We start from the raw sequence: 20,229 nt of genomic DNA, 5'->3' as shown, positions 1-20,229 counted from the left end.
CAAGAGTTACGTGATGGAGGACAGTTGAGTTGGCTCAGCAGGAGTGGACCCAGCAGCATCGGCGTGAGACTGATCTATTGCTTGGAGGAGCATATGGGCTGAGTTGATGATTCGCCGGCCTGACTCAGAGGCATTGAGAAATAAAGTGTTTATTATTATTATTTGTTTTGAAAATTGTTTGTAATCTTTTTTCTGACAAAACAACATTAATTTATTATAAGAAAATTGTTTGTAATCTTTTTTTTTGTTGAGAAAAGTTGTTTGTAATCTTATTGATAAACATAGTATCGTTCATCTTAACACTGAATGACTTTGGTCATTCACCGTTAGATCTAGGTTCATTATAATCCTATGATTGATATTCAAAACATCCTAAAGTGTAAATTTAATGAGCCTAGATCTAACAGTTTGGTCATTCAGGGTCCAGATAATCGTTACTGTAAACATAAAAAGTTTATATTTTGCACAAAATTATTATTTTTTAATTAATAATTTATTATTTAAATATTAATTATTAAAAAAACAGGTAAGAATAGTCATAAAAAATCAATGTTTATTTTGTGGTGGTGAAGCTCTTAGCCTGTTGGTTGGGAGCTTACCTATGATCGTTGAGGTCATGGGTTCGAACCACATTCGGGTGGGGTGGGTTAAGGGTTTTCCTTTCTCTTTAATGTAATTTTTCTTTATTTAATGTAAGTGTATTGCGCACAACTTTTAAAGATAAAGATTGGGATATGAACAAAAATAAAAGATTGAGATAAAAATAAAAATAAGATATGATAACTTATTATCCTATGTTTAGTTTGTAAGATAATGATAGAGATAAAATAATTCATTTTTCTCTATTATCCCTATCCAAATTTAAATAGATTCATATATTATTATAGTATCAATGTGGAATGGAATTAATTAAATTTAATCTATCATCTTAACTTGAGAAATAGTTGGAACGTCGTATTAAATTTTCAAAAAAAAAAAAATGAAATAACTAATATATTTAAGATAAATTAAATTTGGCAAAAAGCATTCTGAGGCCCCTAATCTTTCATTATTTGGTGCATTAAACCCTCGATCTTTTATTTAGATACATTGAGCCCTTGATCTTTCATTGTTTGGTGCATTAAACCATTGATCTTTCATTTAGACACATTGAGTCTCTGATCTTTCATATTTGGATGTATTAGGCCATTCCATAAATCAATTCATATATATGTGTACTAAGGGTCTGCTTGATTCAGCTGTTAGCTAATAGATGTTGTTGTTGATGTTTGTTGTTTGCGGTTGTAGTTAACTGTTTGTTGTTGTTGGCTGTTTGTTAATAGCTGTTTAATTATTAGTGTTTGGTAAAATTATACTGACTGTTGCTGTTAGTATTTAAACTGTCTAATATGGACATGTTTTAAATTAATCAACAAATAAATTATAAAATAAAAAATGTATTATACAAATTAATAAAAATAATTTAAATAAAAAATAAAAAATAGAAAATTTATTGAATGCAACAAAATCTTGTCTTTCGATGATTATGTTTTAAAAATAAAAATAATGTAAAAAAGGAAACATATTTTGTGCAAATAAGAAGAATAATTTTGTCAATAACAAGTAACTACAAACAACTGTTCATGAAAAGCTCTAAAAAGAGTTTTTTTATGAAAAGCTCAAAAATGTTGCAGCATCCAGAGAAAATGCTAAACGTTGCAGTTATATAAACCTAACCAAACAGATCCTTAATACACTCATATATGAATTGATTTACGGAAGGACCTAATATACCCATATATGAAAAATCAAGGGCTCAATGTGTCTAAATGAAAGATCGAGAGCTTAATACACCATACAATGAAAGATAAGGGGCTCAATGTATTTAAATGAAAGATCGAGGGCTTAGTACACCAAACAATGAAAGATTAGGGACCTCATGATGCTTTTTGCCATTAAATTTAATTAATTTCATTTCACATCGATACTACAATAATATATAGATAAATTTACGTTTTTAAAGGTTTAAAATTAAAATTAACTTATTCAAAACACTCTACTAAATTTTCAAAACACAACAAATAAAATAAATAATAAAATCTGAGGAATAGATTATACTTTTCCATCTAAATAAGTTATCATATTTTTTATTTTTATGACAAATATGTATCTCAATTTTTTTTATCCATATCCCACCTCGTATATCCTTCACTCTAACAAACTAAGTAGTAATATAGTATCTGAATTAGAAGATGAATGAAACGCTAAGCTAATAGAGAAAAGGCGAAGAAGTCGGTGAGAATTAGATAGTACACATCGGCATGAATCACCCGGTGGGCGCAGTACGCCCGTTAAACATTCCGCCAACAATACATACTATATCCTCTCTCTCTCTCTCTCTCTCTCTCTCTCTCTACAGGCTTCAATTTTGAGATATAACAACTTCACTACCTGTTTAGAGAGAGAAACTCTATACATATACTAATATTTTTTTACAACCAAAAACTGCTCCACCAGCGAATCGTCTTCCTCCTCCTAATTCCTATATAAATCCGCAATCCAATATGCCGCCGTATTCTACTTTTTATACATATAGCCTCTAACGTACTTCTCCTTTTCTTTTTTCCTTTTTCTCTTCTCTTGCTTTTCCAAATGGTGGTGATGATGGTGGAGGATAATAATGAAAGTTGCGGAAGCAGATTGCAGGATACGACCACCACCACTTCTTCTTCTTCTTCTCCATCGCCTTCGTTTTCCGGAAGGAAACAGACTCAGAAGTTTGAGGTTTACACTGAGGTTCTTCGTAGGCTTAAAGACTCCAACAATGACGAGGCTAATCACCCTGGTTTTGATGATCAACTCTGGGCTCACTTCCTCCGTCTTCCTACTCGGTAACTTTACCTTTTGCTTTATATGCATCTGCATCTACATGCGTTTCAATGCATCTGCTGCTGTGTCTGCCGAATTTTGGTTTTTCTTCGACGGATTTGTCATACGGAAATTGCTGTTTTTAGTTTTAGTTTTAAAAAGAATTTTATTATATTAAGTTTTTGGAGGTTAAATGAGTTGCCAATGCTTTTGTTTGATTTTCGATTGGAAGTCTTAAACTGACTAGAGGAGAGAAGATTTACGGTACATTTTTCCACATTGTTTTTTTTTTTACTTGGTTATGGTTGACAAGCGCTCTCACTTTCTCTCCTTCTCCCTACTGTTGGATTTTTTTTTTCTTTTTTCTTTTTTTTTTCATTTTTGATAATTAAAGTGCTCATGTTATTCAGTAATTAGATTTAACCGTTTGATTTTATGTACTCCAATATTGGAGAATTATCGGCGTTTGAAGCGCTTCTGTGGCTCTATTTCTCTTTCCTGTTAATTGGTCATAGCTTAATGCTTAATTGTTGATTTTGTTGTGTCGCAGATACGCATTAGATGTGAATGTCGAGAGGGCTGAAGATGTACTGATGCACAAAAGATTACTGCAATTAGCTCATGATCCTGATAATAGACCTGCTATTGAAGTAAAACTTGTACAGGCGAGTTGGTTCCACAAGCTTATAGCTAGGGGTTTTAAATTTCAATATTGATTTGGTCGTATTCCACTTTCTTTCGCCATTATATTTTTTGATTTTTGGTTCTACGCAAAAGTTATCTTTTATTGGAAAATCAATTTGCACCTGGTGTTAGTAGATTAATACATTATTAGAGTTATCTTTGAGCCTTTTTTCTTTTTTATTTTCTTGTATTATGTTTGACTGCTAAATGGAATTCTCATGGATGATGTGATGTTTTGCTTTCTTGATTACTTTTAGAAATTGTGATCAGTCACCCCTATCTGTCATTGCCGATCCTCTAGTCTACAAAAAGCAGTCATAATATCATTTCGGATCTGGGTTTTTGTCCTTCTCCATTTTCCTCCCCGCATTGCTCTCACAAGGGTGCTCTTTATCTGTCTTAAAAGTGAATATACGTACATTGCTCTCACAAGGGTGCTCTTTATCTTGGCTGTTATCTCTGAGTAGAGGATCAATAGATTAAGACGACTAATAGTGCATATATCTTGGTCAAAATAACACATTTTTCATCTCTTAATTTGTGTTTCTAACTGTTTTATCTAAAAGGTTGACTAGATTTCTGTTGAATTTGCTTTATTTCTCTCTCTCTCTCGCTCTCCCTAAATTTAACTTTTTTAATGTGTCATTTACAGCTTTACTGGATCTGTTGTTATTCTATGTAAATTCAATAAATTAATGACATCTGCAGGTTCATCCTATCTATGATGGAAACTTGGCAAATTCTGATCTTTCAGACTCTCCCTCTAAAAGAGCTTCTCAAAGTAGTAGAAAGAGGTTGTTTATTCCCCATTAGACTGTACAACTGCTAGCATCCATTTGGATTATGTAAAAACTGTGTATAAAGTTGATTCAAGTTTTTGTATGTTTTCATTATATCTTTTTTCCCATTGGTTGTCTCTCGTGTTGCTGATATCAATTATTTGGTTTTAATGGTCAGCATACATCCCCCACCTGCATTTGGCTCATCACCAAATCTTGAAGCACTTGCACTTGAAGCAAATAAATCTGAAAATGAAGATGGTGATAATTCTGTGCATGCCAATTCAAAGTTCTCTCGGTAATTAATCTTTCTCAACAAGTCAGGCTTAACTACTTTTATTTCAACTGTCTAGCTAAGCAGTTTGTGGTCTTGCTCCTGGATTCTTCAACTGTTTCAAGATAGCATGTTTGTCTCAAGAATTTGATTTCCTGTATAGAAACAAGTAAACAAGCTGTAGTGCTGTACTAAATTTGAGTGCTGTAGTTATTTTAGAGTTCATGTCTTTGTTTTACTGGAGAAACTTTAATATATCCACACAATATAAGAGAGTATTATGCATGCTAGTTCTTAAGCATTATGTATTTTGTTATGCTTGTTCTTAAGTTTTTCACACGCTATGAATTGCTGCAATTCCCTTTGATCTTGATCGTGTGATTTTGAATTCTTTGTCATTTAGTTGTCCACATCAGAAATTTAGTTCATTTTTGTTATGCTGTTCTTAAGTTTTTCATATGCTATGGATTGCTGTAATTCCCTTTGATCTTGATTGTTTGATTTTGATTTTGAATTCTTTGTCATTTAGTTCATTTAGTTTTCCATATCTGAAAAATTCAATGTACTCAATTAATGCATGCTACGAATTGCTGCAATTCCCTTTTATCTTGATTACTTGATTTTAGATTCTGATATTCTTTATCATTTAATTATTATGATCAGAAGGTTTAGGTTGAAGTGGAAGAGTGCTACGGGTTTCCTTTGTGATCCCGGCATGCCTAATAGATTGAAGGGAAAATTCTACCGGACGGCAATTAGACCAGCATTGTTATATGGTACGGAGTGTTGGGCAGTGAAACACTGCCACATCCATAAGATGTCGGTGGCGGAGATGCGTATGTTGAGATGGATGTGTGGTCACACGAGAAAGGACCGGGTGCGTAATGAAATAATTAGGACAAAAGTAGGGGTTACATCTATTGAGAATAAAATGAGAGAAAACCGACTAAGGTGGTTTGGCCATGTGAGACGTAGAGCGCTTGATGCGCCGGTTAGGAGAACCGAAGAGTGGCAAAGGGATGTAGTGGTGAGGGGTAGGGGAAGACCTAAGCAAACTTGGAGGAGGGTGATCGAGAGTGATATGAGTTTATTGGGAATTGAGGAAAATATGGTAGTGGATAGGACGGAGTGGAGGGAGCGAATCTGTGTCGCTGACACGACTTGATTTTCACGGTTTTATATGATGGTTCATGTTAGCCGACCCCGAATCAGGCTTTGTTGTTGTTGTTGTTGTTGATCAGAAGGTTTAGGTTCTAATTCTTGAAATCTTTTATCTTTCAATCCTAACAAAAGCTCCTTGATAGTAGTTGAGTGAATTTTTTCTTAATTACAATTTCTATGGATATAAGATACAAAATACTTGGATTTAAGATTAACTTGATTAGGTCATCTTCAGTTCTTTTTGTTGTAATTTGAATGTCTTTATGCTCAATATTCATGCATATTACTTTGTTGCACATGTACTGAGCTTATATTGCTCTATGCTATTCTCCGAATTACGTTTGTGCTACTTTTTGCACCTTCAATAGAATAATGGTGAGACTACCATTTTTTTATTCTTGTAATACATTGATGTAGGCCCATGCATGAAATTACTTTTTCAACAGATGACAAGCCAAAGCTTCTTAGTCAGGTAAAATATTTGCTCTACTAAAGTATGCAGCATTATCTTTAATGATTTTCCAGCTTCATTTCATCAACAAGGGCAAGTCCTAGATGATAGAATCATCTTTGATGTTCAATGCTAACCATAGTTGTTAAATTGAGATTCGACTCGTGACTCGAAATCTCATTTTGTGAATCGGACTCGTGAATCGAACTGAATTGTAAGATTCGGATCAAATTCAAAATATTATAAATTAGTCTAAAAGTGCAATTTTAATATCCAAGAATAGAATAGAGGAGAGTACAGTTAAATAACAAATAAATAGATGTGAAGAGGGAAGGTTTGGAATTTATAAAGCCAAGAGTCGTCTGTTTCTATTCCATAACTTTTATTAAATTCTGTTAGTTCTTATTAAATAACTTATTCTTCTCCAGACGTTTTTAAGTTTTTAAAAATGGAAAACATTTTTTTTAAATGGTGTCATGAATCGACTGAATCGGTGGACTCGGCCGATTCGGCCGATTCATGAAGAGTTGGTACGACTCGAGATCTTCATGAATCGGATCGAATCGTAGGAGTCGACTCGTACTATTCTAACAACTATGATGCTAACACTAAAGAATATCAGTTTTTGCAAAATATTCGGGGTTTGTGTAGCTCCTGATCTAATAAAATAAATCTTCAAGCTCATTGCATTGCATGTAGGAGTATTATAATTACCTGTGAGCATCAATGCATACGTGACTTGTCTTCAATTTAGTAAATTGGTCATGTCCAATATACACATTACCATCACATTGGTGCATGAGCTGCCACTTTTTGATTAGAAGTTGAATATATTAAAATTGACCTCTTTAAACACTCACTTTCTTTCTAAATTTACAAGTTCACGCCTCCAAGCTACAATTTTATTTTATTGTCCAAATTCATTTGGTTATTTAATGTTTGCAATTTTTGCAGTTGACTGCCTTACTTGCAGAGATTGGATTGAACATCCAAGAAGCACATGCTTTCTCCACAGTTGATGGCTACTCCTTGGATGTATTTGTTGTTGATGGTTGGCCATATGAGGTATTCATACTTCTCATCCTGTCTGCAGTGTAACATCTTAATAAATCAGTTGTACATCAGGAAAATATTCTCAACCTGTTGTGTGTTTTCAGGAAACGGAGCAGCTCAGATTAGCATTGGAAAAGGAAGCTTTTAGGATTGAGGTAATTAGTTGTCTTTAAGTCATTGTAATTACAAGTGTTTCATAGTTGCATGTGGGTATTGGAGTGAAGCATGCATGAAAATACAATCTATGGGGATTTAGTTGTTATTCCTTGAGATGCTAATTGCGGAAATTATTGTTTTTACAAGTGTCAATCTGGAATGTAATTCGCGCAAAGTTGCTTATTTTCTTTGTAAGGCATGGTTTAATGGGACTTGATGTTTTTGTTTGATATCCAAGTAACTTGGTAAGAATTGAATAACTTTGCTTTTAGAAGGCTCTCTTATAATCGATCATTAAGTTACTCTCTGGCCATCAGATTTTAGTTATGTCAAAGCAAGTGAATTGTAGTGATCTAAAGACTAAAATGATTCATTTACATTTAGCAATTTCTTCTTTAGTTGGGTCCAAGCTAATGATATTATTTTTTTGCTGATTGAGGTATGTCATTTCTTTGAATTGGATGTTGTTCACCTTCAAATTTCAGTTTTAGTTGCATGCCTTACATCCTGACATGAATATGTGAACAACACTAGCAAAGTTCTGAGTGCTTTAGTTAAAAGTTTCCTCAATTCCTCTTGTGGGTTTATCCAAGTACAACAGTACTTCAATGAATATTCCAGTGTTTCGAAAAGAAGTTCTCCAAAATTCATAGTTTATTAGTGTACAAAAGTACTTCAATGAAACTCGCTACTTGCTTAACTTAAAGTTTTCTGTCTTGATATATACTTTATCTTGACATCTCGTAATTTTTTTGCATAGCTAGGACCTTGGTAAAAATGATGTAGTTCAAGTACTCATGTTAATAGTATAAAAAGTAATTGAGCTTTTTTGACCTTTTGGATTTAAAAATGATGTACTTTACGTACTTTATCATGTTACTAGTGTAAAATGTAATTGAGCTTTTTCTTTAGCTTTTGGATTTGTTCTCATTGTTGATTGCACATCTTCAATTACTTTAAACGTGTAGCAGAGGCACAATTGGCCAAGTAATAATTCATCATCACCTACCAGTGAACATGAGAAAATACAGATAAAATCTGATCCTGATTATGTAGCGATACCTAGTGATGGGACTGATGTCTGGGAAATTGATCCTCAGAACTTGAAGTTTGAGAACAAAGTTGCATCTGGATCGTATGGTGATTTGTAAGCTCACTGTCTCCCACACAAATTTTGACTTTTCTGTAAATTTCAATCTAATTGACCCATCCCATTGGTCTAGGTACAAGGGTGCATACTGTAGTCAGGAAGTAGCTATAAAGGTCCTTAAGCCTGAGAGAATAAATACAGATTTGCAGAAAGAATTCGCCCAGGAAGTTTTCATAATGAGGTATCAATCTAATAACTTCTCTGCACCTTTCTTGAACAGCTAGAGTTCTCAAATTCTCTTAGAATCATTTAGAAATTCAATGTTGAATCTTCTAAGTTCTTGCAATTATAATTCTTGTTGCTTTCATTTTTTTTTTACCTCTGTAACACAAGCTTTTGTAAATTTGCAGGAAGGTTCGACATAAGAATGTTGTACAATTTATAGGTGCTTGTACAAAGCCTCCTAGTTTATGTATTGTGACAGGTAATATAAAATGATTTCATCACTACATGAAAATGTTATCCTTTTACTTGTTTCCATCTTTCTCTCAGTTTTTTATTTTCAATTTAAGTTTTTTGTCTCATTATTCTTGTTCTTTCAGAATTTATGTCTGGTGGAAGTGTGTATGACTACCTACACAAACAGAAGGGCGTTTTTAAGCTCCCATCCCTGCTTAAAGTAGCGATAGATATTTCTAAAGGAATGAACTACTTACACCAAAATAATATAATTCACAGGGATTTGAAGGCTGCAAATCTTCTCATGGATGAAAACGAAGTAAGATGATCATTAATTTATTATAATTTGAGTTGACTTACAGTTTGTTTTGATCATTATTTTTTTCATACTTTAGAGTGAACACACCTGTCCATTATTGAAACTTTCTTAAATCTGATAGCTAAATTAAGGCCAACATTTATTCAATATGAACTTTCTGAACATTATACAAGAGGTTTTTTTTGGTCATAATTATTTTGCAAAAATATATTTTTCTTTGTAATTCATTTAATATTATCACAGGATCCTAGATGCTAAATAATGCCTGCATACTTGTTTCAACCACCAATACACTTAGTTCAAATTATTTCGAATAAATTGAGTTTGATATCAAAGGTACATTAATGGTTGATTTGATATTTCACTATTTCTAGCTAGAAAAGAAACTTTAAGTTTCTATTTATTTTAGTGGCTGCTAACGTTCATTATTAGCTCCGTGATAAAATATATGTTATTGTATTGAGAGATGAAGGTAGGATATAAATTAGACCGATTATACACAGTTAAATATTATTGTGTTCCTAAGAGGAATGGTAGGGTTCAAATCAAACTTGTATTAGAGGGGGATAGCTAAAATTGCAAATATTAGGACAGTCAACCATATGCTTTTACGTGTCCTTAAGTTATATTGTGCGTTGGGTTCTTCATTATCATCATTGAACTATTAAGGATCATTAGCCGTTCAATCAGCAAAAGTTCGAGTGAACATAAATAGATATGTTCTGGCTGGAAGCCCAGGGACCATATCTCAAAGCACACAAAGAAAGTTTTTTTTTGGTGGATTTGAGGTTGAGCATACATCATTCAGGCTGGGTTAAATGCACACACAGTCTCAAAATTATAGAAATGTTTCACTATGGTCACAAAAGATTAATGCGTGCTTCAAAACTCATAATAATTTTATTGCAATGTGATTTTTTGTCATAAACTCCACATTTTGGTCGATAAGAGGCTGGAAAGCGAAGCTCAATCTTCATTTATCACACCAAGTAGGTCAATTTAACAATAATTGCATGTCAGTCATAAATTAACCATGCTGGACAATATTTTTATGGGACAGAAAATAGGCTCTATCTATGGGAACAAAATCCTTAAAATTGAATCCAATTCAAAATTATTCTCCAAGTTTTGATTGTTTGATCTCTTTCAACGACAACTTCAAGGCAAGATAGACTAATTCTAATGTGGTGTCATTTGTCCTCTCGTTGGATGGAGAAGTAGATGGAGATGTTGCTCATAGGATTAAATCTGGTTGGTCGAAGTGGAAGAGTGCTACGGGTTTCCTTTGTGACTCCGGCATGCCTAATAGATTGAAGTGGAAATTCTACCGCACGACAATCGTAAGATGGTACAGAGTGTTGGGTAGTGAAACACTGTCACATTCATAAGATGTCGGTGGCGGAGATGCGTATGTTGAGATGGATGTGTGGTCATACGAGAAAGGATCGGGTGAGTAATGAAATAATTAGGACAAAAGTAGGGGTTACATCTATTAAGAATAAAATGAGGGAAAACCGACTAAGGTGGTTTGGCCATGTAAGACGAAGAGCGCTTGATGCGCCGATTAGGAGGACTGAAGAGTGGCAAAGGGATGTAGTGGTGAGGGGTAGAGGAAGACCTAAGCAAACTTGGAAGAGGGTGATTGAGAGTGATATGAGTCTATTGGGGATTGAGGAAAATATGGTAGTGGATAGGATAGAGTGGAGGGAGAGAATTTGTGTTGCTGACATGACTTGATTTCACGGTTTTATATGATGGTTCATGTTAGCCGATCCCGAATCATTTCGGGACTAAGGCTTTGTTGTTGTTGTTGTTGTTGTATGGGCATTGCAATACAATAATTATTATTTTTCTGGCATGGGATCTTCTCTGACTGTAATGAAACATTGCATAAGTTCGATTGACCATCTAAGCCTCTTCCAATTAAGGGTTGTTCCATAAATTAGGACACTAGGCAAGTTAAGGTACAAGAAATGGGTGCTGAGAAGTTGTACAAAAAGAAAGAGGGATTTGAAATTGGAGAGTTGTCCCTTGATGGAATTGTCGAAGCTGAGGCATTGTTTCCCCTACAGGTGTTAGTTGGTCCATGAACATAGTCTTCAAGCATATAACATGTCAATTAAAGAAAGTGGAATAGAATTGGTATGACCAATAGATACATGCCAGTTGTTTTGCTATGCACGTGATAAAGCAAATTATGCTTGTGAGACGGAGTAGGCCATAGTTGAGGAATTATACAATTCCAGGCAGACATTTCCCATTGAACCTGAAGGTTTGATATATGATCCAGCCATTTGTGCTCGATATATCAACATGGGATTGGATGATGAAACGTTGGAAGGTGACAATTTTGGCCACCGTGTTACATCAAACTTACGTAGTTTGTTCACAGTTTATTATTATGGTTGTTGTCATACTTTCCTGATATAATCAACATGGTTCATTGCATTAAATGGAATTATTTCAGTTATAGAGATACGGCAAGGATTTTGCAAATCATTCAGACACTAGAAATATATTTGTTGTTTGCAAGTTTCCCCTACAAATATTGATTGTTTTATCTTCTGTTTTTTGTACAATAGCTTGTGTCATGTACTAATTGTTGCTGGAAGGTGCTTGCTTAATCACTGGTGCTTGAAAATGTACTGGTGGGTCATACATGTGTAGGAAGAATTCATATTGCTGTTTTAAATTTCAGGTTGTTAAGGTCGCTGATTTTGGGGTTGCAAGGGTGAAGGCTCAAACTGGAGTTATGACTGCTGAAACTGGGACCTATAGATGGATGGCTCCTGAGGTGCACATTTTTCCTCGCTAATTTTTGTTTCATATTCCTGTGATCATTAGTATAATAATTCAATTTCATTTTCCTGGTGGTGGGGGGAAGTTTTAAGTGTTAAATCCATCTCAAGTTACAACAACTTGTAGCTCGTTGTTGTTTCATTGCAATCCTCCTTGTTGCCTCCTTTACTACTGAGCATGATGCTCTACTAAAGTAGCATGCCGCAAATAGAATGTAGGTTTTTCTGTTTTGGATCCACATGGCTGAGCTTAAATTCAAATAGATTTGTTGGTGTCATAGGTGTAATGCTATTAATTTTTTTTTCACTAAAATATGTCGTTCATGTTTATCTTCTTCCAGGATAATATTTATTTGTCAAGTCAATATGTTTTTTTTTTTGTTCTTTCTAAATTTGTATTTAATGGTGAGGTAAACAGTTAACTAGTGATTGGCTCTGATGACCACTAGTGTATATTTATTGCACTTTTAGCCCAGTTGTTCCGTAGGTTAACAGTTAACAATTTGTATTGAACTAGTGTATATTGATTGAGTTTTAGCCTGGTTTTATGGGAAGTCATCGTTAGGTCTTTCTAAAATGTCTTCAAATGATGCCATCACTAACATCTGATAATCTGTTGCTAAATTGGATTTGTTTGTTAAAGATTCTGTTTGCTCCTAGGAAGCACAGGTTAACGTACAGTGTCGGACACTTTGGACACGCAACTGACATGCTGAAATAAGTGTCTCCTCTTTTCCTTTTTAAAAAAAAAAAATACGGGGACACTTCGTGGACATGCTTTCGAGTTAATTAGGTAGAATATAAGGGTTTTTTAAATAATTTTACAAAAAAAGAGGGGTTGGTATATATTTAAATAAAACAAATCCCTAATATATATATATATGTGTATATATATATATATATGCCGTGTCCCCGTCGTACCCATGTCTCATTTTTTTAAAAATGCTGTTTGTCGTATCCTCGGTGCTTCCTAGGTTTGCTGCTCTCATTGAGAGAGAGTGGGAGAGGTATTTTTGCAATAATTCTTATGACTTTGTTATTATAATTGCATAGTTATCAAAAGCGTGCCTCAGGCGCTAGGCTCCAAGCATGTCGCCTGGGAAGCCAAAAGGGCGAGCTATGTTCAAGAGGTACACGCTTGAGCGCCCCTAACACCTTGCTGGAGGCGGCGCACCTAGGCACAATTTTATAAGCGAAACAACTTTTTTTAGGGTTCCAAGTTAAAAAGTGGCTGTTACATTCTCAACCCTTTCCTATCTATATCCTCTAGGGTTGGAAAAAATGCTTATCATACTAGAGTAGGAAAAGATATATAGTTCTAGGCGTAGGCCAAAGAAGAAGGATAAAACTCCATCTTCTAGTGTTTGAGAAAGAATTACAGTTCTTAGAGATGAGAAGGAAGAAGAATCTGGAGGATGAGATTTAGAACCTTGAGGATGAATTTGATGTTGGAGATGTTGATAGTGTGGTGGTGATGACTTTGATCAGTGACGAATGTTGGACTATGGAGACTTTAGTCTTGATAAAAGTAGCTATTAGACTATTAGTTAATTAACTAAGGATTTGGTTGAATTTTAGATTTAGGGGTGTTTGGTTCGCGCATGGGCAATTGTTATGTGCCCGCGAATAGGATCTCGTCACAGGTCTGTTCACCGGAAAATTCCTTCGAATTCCCTTGTTGCTCCTGTTCTTCGTAGAACCTATTTTGAAAACTCAATAGCGATTTGTGAGAGATCGCTAAAACTCCCTGTATCAATTTCTGATTTAAAATTCTCCATCTCTTTATTCGATGAAAATCCCCCTTTTTTATAGAGGTACAATGATTCCTGATCAATAAGGTATCCTATCCCAACTAGGATTCTACCCAAAGTAGGATTCTAACCGATAAATACTAAAGACATTCCTAAATAATAAAACTCCTAAATAACAAAAGACTTTTAAATAATAATAAAAACAAGTAAATCTGCCTAATTAATAAAAGACTCCTAAATAATAAAGACTCTTAAGTAATAAAAATCACTAAGTAATAGAAAATAAAACCAACTATCACAACATTTCTTCCCTCTTCGAATAGAGCTTGTCCGCAAGCTCGAATTTAGGAAGGAATTCATATTTGTCATCCTCCTTCATCCTCTGGTTCGTCCATCAAAAGGCAGAAGAGTTTCTTACACTTATGTCTTGGTGAGTAAAGTTCATCGCAATTAAAACACAGCCCTCGAGCCCTACGGTCTGCCATTTCAGTTTGGGACAGCCTTTTGATTGGAGGCAGAGTGTTGTTACTCATGTTTGATGTTGTTGAGGTGTTACTCGCACAAGTCTTTTGATCATTGACGTCGGTTTGAATCGAGGGTGACTTGAGCCCCTTTGGGACTACCCATGAAGAATTGGCTTGCCCCATGCTTAATCCTTGGCTGATTAACAACTTCCTCTCAAAAGCCCTGGCGAAATTCATGGCAGTAACTAGATTTGGAGGATTTTGCATCTCCACATCCATCCTTAAGGTTTCAGATAACCCAGCAGTAAAGAAGTCAACTTGTTGTTCAGCCCTCACAGACACAGCCCTCGCCAGAAGCGTTTGAAATTGTTCCTGGTACTCTTCCACCGTTCCGGTTTGTCGAAGGTTAGTTAATTCACCCAATGGATTACTGCTCAATGGTGGCCCAAAACGCAGCAAACAATAGGACTTGAACTGGGCCCAAGTGAGTCCGGACTCCTCTTGTTCGAGTCGGTAGTACCATAATTGTGCTTCTCCTGTCATGTGAAAAGCAGCTAACCCTACCTTCTCTCTTTCGTCTGTATTTTGATTGCTGAAAAATTGCTCACAGCGGTACAACCAGCCTAAAGGATCCTCCTTTCCTTTGTAAGAGGGAAACTGAAGTCGGGTATATTTTGGAACTGTGTTTGAATTTCGGTGACCTGTTGTCTCTGATTCCTTGCTTCCAGTTGCAGCTCCACCCTCAGGTTCCTTTCCTTTTCCCAAAAGGTGTAACTCCAGCATACGTTGGATTCCTTTCATGCCTTCTTTTAACTCCCTCAACTCGTGGCTAAATTTTTTATCAGATTCGGTTAGCCGGCGATCCAGATCCTGAACCTTGGCCGTCCATTGCTCAAAATCACCCATGACGATATGCTCTGATACCAATTTGTTATGTGCCCGCGAATAGGATCTCGTCACAGGTCTGTTCACCGGAAAATTCCTTCGAATTCCCTTGTTGCTCCTGTTCTTCGTAGAACCTATTTTGAAAACTCAATAGCGATTTGTGAGAGATCGCTAAAACTCCCTGTATCAATTTCTGATTTAAAATTCTCCATCTCTTTATTTGATGAAAATCCCCCTTTTTTATAGAGGTACAATGATTCCTGATCAATAAGGTATCCTATCCCAACTAGGATTCTACCCAAAGTAGGATTCTAACCGATAAATACTAAAGACATTCCTAAATAATAAAACTCCTAAATAACAAAAGACTTTTAAATAATAATAAAAACAAGTAAATCTGCCTAATTAATAAAAGACTCCTAAATAATAAAGACTCTTAAGTAATAAAAATCACTAAGTAATAGAAAATAAAACCAACGATCACAACAGCAATGGAAAGGAAACAAGGAGAAAGGAAACTGTTTTGATTAATTTTCTTTGATTAATTTTATTCCCTTTGTGCCAGTTTGGTTCAAAGGAGAGAATCAATCAAGAGTTTTATACTTTCTGTATTAATAAATTGATCACATGCAACAACATGAATTAAAATCAAAATACGCATGAAACATAGTCAAAGAAAATGTATAAAAATCATATTTTAAAAAGAAAATAATCATTTTAAAATAATTAAAAATAAATATTAAAACTGAAATAATATGAGAAAATAACAATTTTAATCAAAATTATTTAAAAATAAATAAGTACTAAGATCAAAAGTGAAATTAGTCTAAGGATTAAAAAAAATAGTTTAAAGACCAAAAACGGAAATTAAAAAGTAATAGAAAAATTAAGGTAGAATTTACGAGGAGGATAGAAGTGTAAATAGTAAAAGAGGGGAAAGTGAATAGAAAACCGTAGGGGGTTGGGTAATGAGATTAGAAAGTGTATGAGGTAAATCCAAAACAAAAAAAAAAGTAAAGGAAATGACTATTAATAAAGCAAAAACCCATAAAAGGAATTAAAATCTCTTTCCCTTGCACTTTCCTGAAACTCTCTGAATAAAAGCCCCCTTAGAATCTGTTATTATGACTTGTGATTATAGAAGAGTTAGTAAGTTAATTTGAAATTTATTTCATGCTAGAATCTATGATTAAAAATATGGCTAATTGAATATGATTTAGGGTCTGTTTGTTTTTTGGAAAATATTAGGTAAGGGAAAATTTTGTGTTGGAAAATAAAATATTTTCTATTGTTTGGCTATAAAAAACGAAGTGATGGGTGACTATTGTATTCAAAAAGTTAAGAAGGAACGAAATAGGGTTCTAAAAACTTGGAAAAATGTTTTACTCTTTTCAAAAGGTTAAAACATTTTCCTCACTTTCTTCGTAAATTTTCTTATTGACTAACCTAAAATTTTCCTTTTGACTTATTTTTATAAGTAAACAAATACCGGGAAATAGGAAAATATTTTCTTGCACGATATTTTCCGGCAAACAAACGAGACTTTAGTATTTGACTATTTGCATATTTTAGAAATGTTCACTAGTGTTAATGGTACATAAGGTTGCGTTGTTGGTTTAAGAAAAATCTTTATTAATTTGGTTTGGTTAATGATTTTGGCATTTTCTTACAACAGTTGTTTTGAATTGAAGGTGATAGAGCACAAACCATACGATCACAAGGCAGATGTGTTCAGTTTTGGAGTTGTGTTATGGGAGCTGTTAACGGGAAAGGTATTTGGTTTTGTCTGTCATAAAGTGTAATATCCTGCTTGTTAATATTAATGTGTTAGGTCATTATTGTTTTGACAGCTTCCATACGAGTACTTGACCCCATTACAAGCAGCAGTGGGCGTGGTTCAAAAGGTACATCCATCCTTTTTGCAGAATGTCAGCATCTTATAATGAAATGAAATAGATTTTGCACATTTCAGTAATTATGCTGATACGATTTACCATGTATTCAGAATCTACGGCCTACAATCCCTAAGAACATTAATCCAAAGCTAGGGGAGCTACTGGAAAAATGTTGGCAGCAAGATCCATCACAACGACCTGACTTCTCCGAGATTATCAGTACCCTGCAACAAATAGCCAAGGAGGTATCATCATCATCTTTTCATGTCTCAAGGAGAAGCATAACCTCATTTTCTTCCTTCTTTAATTAATTTGTTTGTCTGAATGTAATGTGATAATTATTCTTATTGGAGTTCATCTTTCTTGTCAAGTAAGTAATTGTTTGGACATAACTATGCAATAGGTTGGGGATGAAGCTGAAGGGCGGAAGGAGAAATCTTCTGGAGGATTTCTATCCGTTCTTAGAAGGGGACATCACCATTGAAGAAGAACAAGGTTATGTGAACAATATCCATAACCATAACCTGATTAATCTAGGGTTTACATCAAACTGTAAAGTATTTCCTTGAAATCATAAAAGATTTTTTTTTTTTCAACTTACCATTATATTCTTCCTCGCATAGTTTAAGCACAACATGTTCTGTAGTGAGTTGTCGTTGTGTAGTTGAGCTTTGTGGGTCTGTAACTGACAAGATATCTGGCGGCCTATAAATACCAAATAGTCATTCTTGAATATTTATTTTTACATTGTTTTACACTTTTTAATTCTAAATTTATGTTGACAGGATATATTGACATTTATTAATTAAAGTGCTCATATGGAATTTTGAATTTTGAAGTTCATCCAAATTTGGAATTAGTTTAAAAAATCACTGTTTTAATACATTTAATTTTTATTTTTATTTCAGTAAATTCATTTTCGACATTTGCAATAGAAAAAATCAATGAAAGAACAGTGACATGAATGTTATATCTAAAAGCTTTGTAGAAAAAATTTTATTAGTGAAAAATTTCTTTTATTATATTAATGGAAAATTGTTTTCCAAATGCAGCATTAAGTATTTAAATTTAACTAATAAATATATAATCAAATTTAACTAAGTATAACGTATTTTCTAAAGGAAATAATATAAAACATTTCATTTTACTCAAATTATGAATAAGAATATATTAACATTCACAAATCAGGAGCTATCTGGTAAATAAGTAAATATTTAAATTATCTTCTTTGAACGTATACAAATTTGAAAATTTGTTGAATGAAACTTTTTTAAGGTGTAGTTTCAAAACAAGTAAATAAAAGAATTAATATGAGAAACAGAAAAAGAAGAAAAGCAAGTAGGACTTATTGACAAAAAAAGAAGAAGAAGAAAGAAAGTGAATTAGTGACGTGGGTTATAAGATTCAGGAAAAAACTGTGAATTTTAGAGCAAACAAAGAAAGCTTTTCCCTTTTGCCTGTTGATGAGGGCTTGTGATTGTGAGGACTAAAATGAATAGGATTAGGAACCAACGATAAAGAGATATGGCAAACAAAACAATGCTTATGTGGCCTCCTCTCCTTAAGTTGCTAAACTTATTTAAAGTGATGCAAGTAGACTAGTAGACATTGTATGCACGTGAAACATAAATCAGACTCACCAAAATCATTTCTTGCTCCCTATAATAATCCTAAAATATCGAATAGCACCTTCGATTTTATCATTTTTCCCTAGTTTAATCATTTTACCGCAACTTTCAAGATTTTTTTTTCTCATCTGTTATTCATTGACTTTATTATTTTTATTTTATATGATTTTTCTTAATTTAATTACAGAATTATAATTTTCTCTTTTAATATTTTATTGTTTCTATTAACTAAGAGTTGATTGTTTCGGTTACGAAAAATATCACAGCGGAACGAAATATTTAATTTAGATAAATAAATTAACAACAAAATAAAAGGAGAACAATAAAGTAAATGACACATAAATTTACGTGGTTCGGCAGTGTGCCTACTCCATAAGCGAATGGGAACAAAAATTATTTCAGTGTAAAAACGAAAGTGGTACAAAAGATTGAAGAATAACACTCAAAATCTTTTAACCCCAATACACCCAAAACCTCACAATTCTCTCTTAGAGAATATCACTCAAATTAGCAATTTAATATTGGAAAATTTTGGAGATAAATTACACCTATGCCCACTGAAATTTCAATTTTTCTCGGTATAACCATTGAACTTTACACTTTGTTTGTTGACCAACATTTTTTACTTTTGACTCTCACTTTTTACCTGTTCTCTCTCTCATTCTCTCATTCTAAGTCCTAAAATACTCATTTTACCCATCTCATCCTCCATCCCTATCTCTACCTCCATTTCCATCTCTCTCTAGAACTCTCGTTTTCCTCTCTGACTCTATGTTTTATCCTCACCCTCGCCCATTGCTGCTACTCTTTCTAAGCCTCCATGGGCATCACACTCATAATAAAGAAGACAATTCAACCTTCCGTTCAATTGCAGAAGATGGGATTCTTGAATCCTTCGATCGAGTTGAAGGAGGCAGCAGACACTGAAACTTTGATGGACGACGCGCAGAAGGAACCCTCAAACAAACGATGGGCAGCGGTTTTGACATCGAGTTGTTCCAACTCCAAGCCATCTATATCAAGCAACGAAAGCAAAACACGAATAGAGCTATGTTTAACAACAAGAGAGAAAACATCATTAAAATAACTCATTGTACCTGATTATAGACCTTATTTACCAATCATGTATATCGAGCATCCTCAACGGCTGAAATGCCATCTTTTCGTTTGAAGACCCATTTACAATCGACAATCTTCTTGTTCTTTGGTGGGTTTCACCAATTCCCACGTTTTATTTTTGTGAAGAGATTCCACCTTCTCTTGCATGGCTACTAACCATTTTCCAAAATCATCACTAGAAATGGGTTTTGAATATGTTGAAGGATCGCCAACTCTTTCAGTCTCTTACATGGCAACACATGCAAAAGTGACATAATTTGCTAACCTCAGAGGCTGCTTTTTTCTCTCTCTTTTTGACCTACTTCTAGCAACTGAATGCTCCTCTTCGATAGCTGTAGATTCTTTTACTTTGGTAGACTCTATCAATTGGTCACTCAATGGAGAGAATGAATTCTCCATCTTAACTTGAACCTCCA

The 20,229-nt window shown here is 34.1% G+C and overlaps 1 protein-coding gene across 3 annotated transcripts; it reads left to right on the top strand.

Annotated features, from left to right (window-relative positions):
* Nucleotides 1-2,269: 2,269 nt before the first annotated feature.
* On the top strand, nucleotides 2,270-17,799 carry LOC136222040 (serine/threonine-protein kinase STY46-like). 3 transcript variants are annotated; one of them, XM_066009516.1, is made up of 16 exons: nucleotides 2,275-2,870; nucleotides 3,398-3,512; nucleotides 4,240-4,325; nucleotides 4,489-4,608; nucleotides 6,163-6,217; nucleotides 7,151-7,261; nucleotides 7,354-7,404; nucleotides 8,374-8,552; nucleotides 8,629-8,736; nucleotides 8,906-8,979; nucleotides 9,098-9,273; nucleotides 11,972-12,067; nucleotides 16,863-16,943; nucleotides 17,022-17,075; nucleotides 17,177-17,311; nucleotides 17,470-17,799. In XM_066009516.1, the coding sequence occupies exons 1-16, from the start codon at nucleotides 2,632-2,634 to the stop codon at nucleotides 17,548-17,550; spliced, it is 1,761 nt and encodes a 586-aa protein (XP_065865588.1). In that variant the 5' UTR covers nucleotides 2,275-2,631; the 3' UTR covers nucleotides 17,551-17,799. The 3 variants fall into 3 exon arrangements, 2 of the variants coding, with proteins under 2 accessions (XP_065865588.1, XP_065865589.1); XM_066009517.1 differs by having other exon boundaries at nucleotides 2,277-2,870; nucleotides 8,377-8,552; XR_010685470.1 differs by lacking the exons at nucleotides 17,177-17,311; nucleotides 17,470-17,799 and having other exon boundaries at nucleotides 2,270-2,870; nucleotides 16,847-16,943; nucleotides 17,022-17,064.
* Nucleotides 17,800-20,229: the final 2,430 nt, after the last annotated feature.

This window comes from Euphorbia lathyris, chromosome 3 (assembly GCF_963576675.1).
Source record: "Euphorbia lathyris chromosome 3, ddEupLath1.1, whole genome shotgun sequence".
In the NCBI taxonomy this organism is placed as follows: Eukaryota; Viridiplantae; Streptophyta; class Magnoliopsida; order Malpighiales; family Euphorbiaceae; genus Euphorbia; species Euphorbia lathyris.
This window is presented reverse-complemented; position numbering and strand designations above follow the sequence as displayed.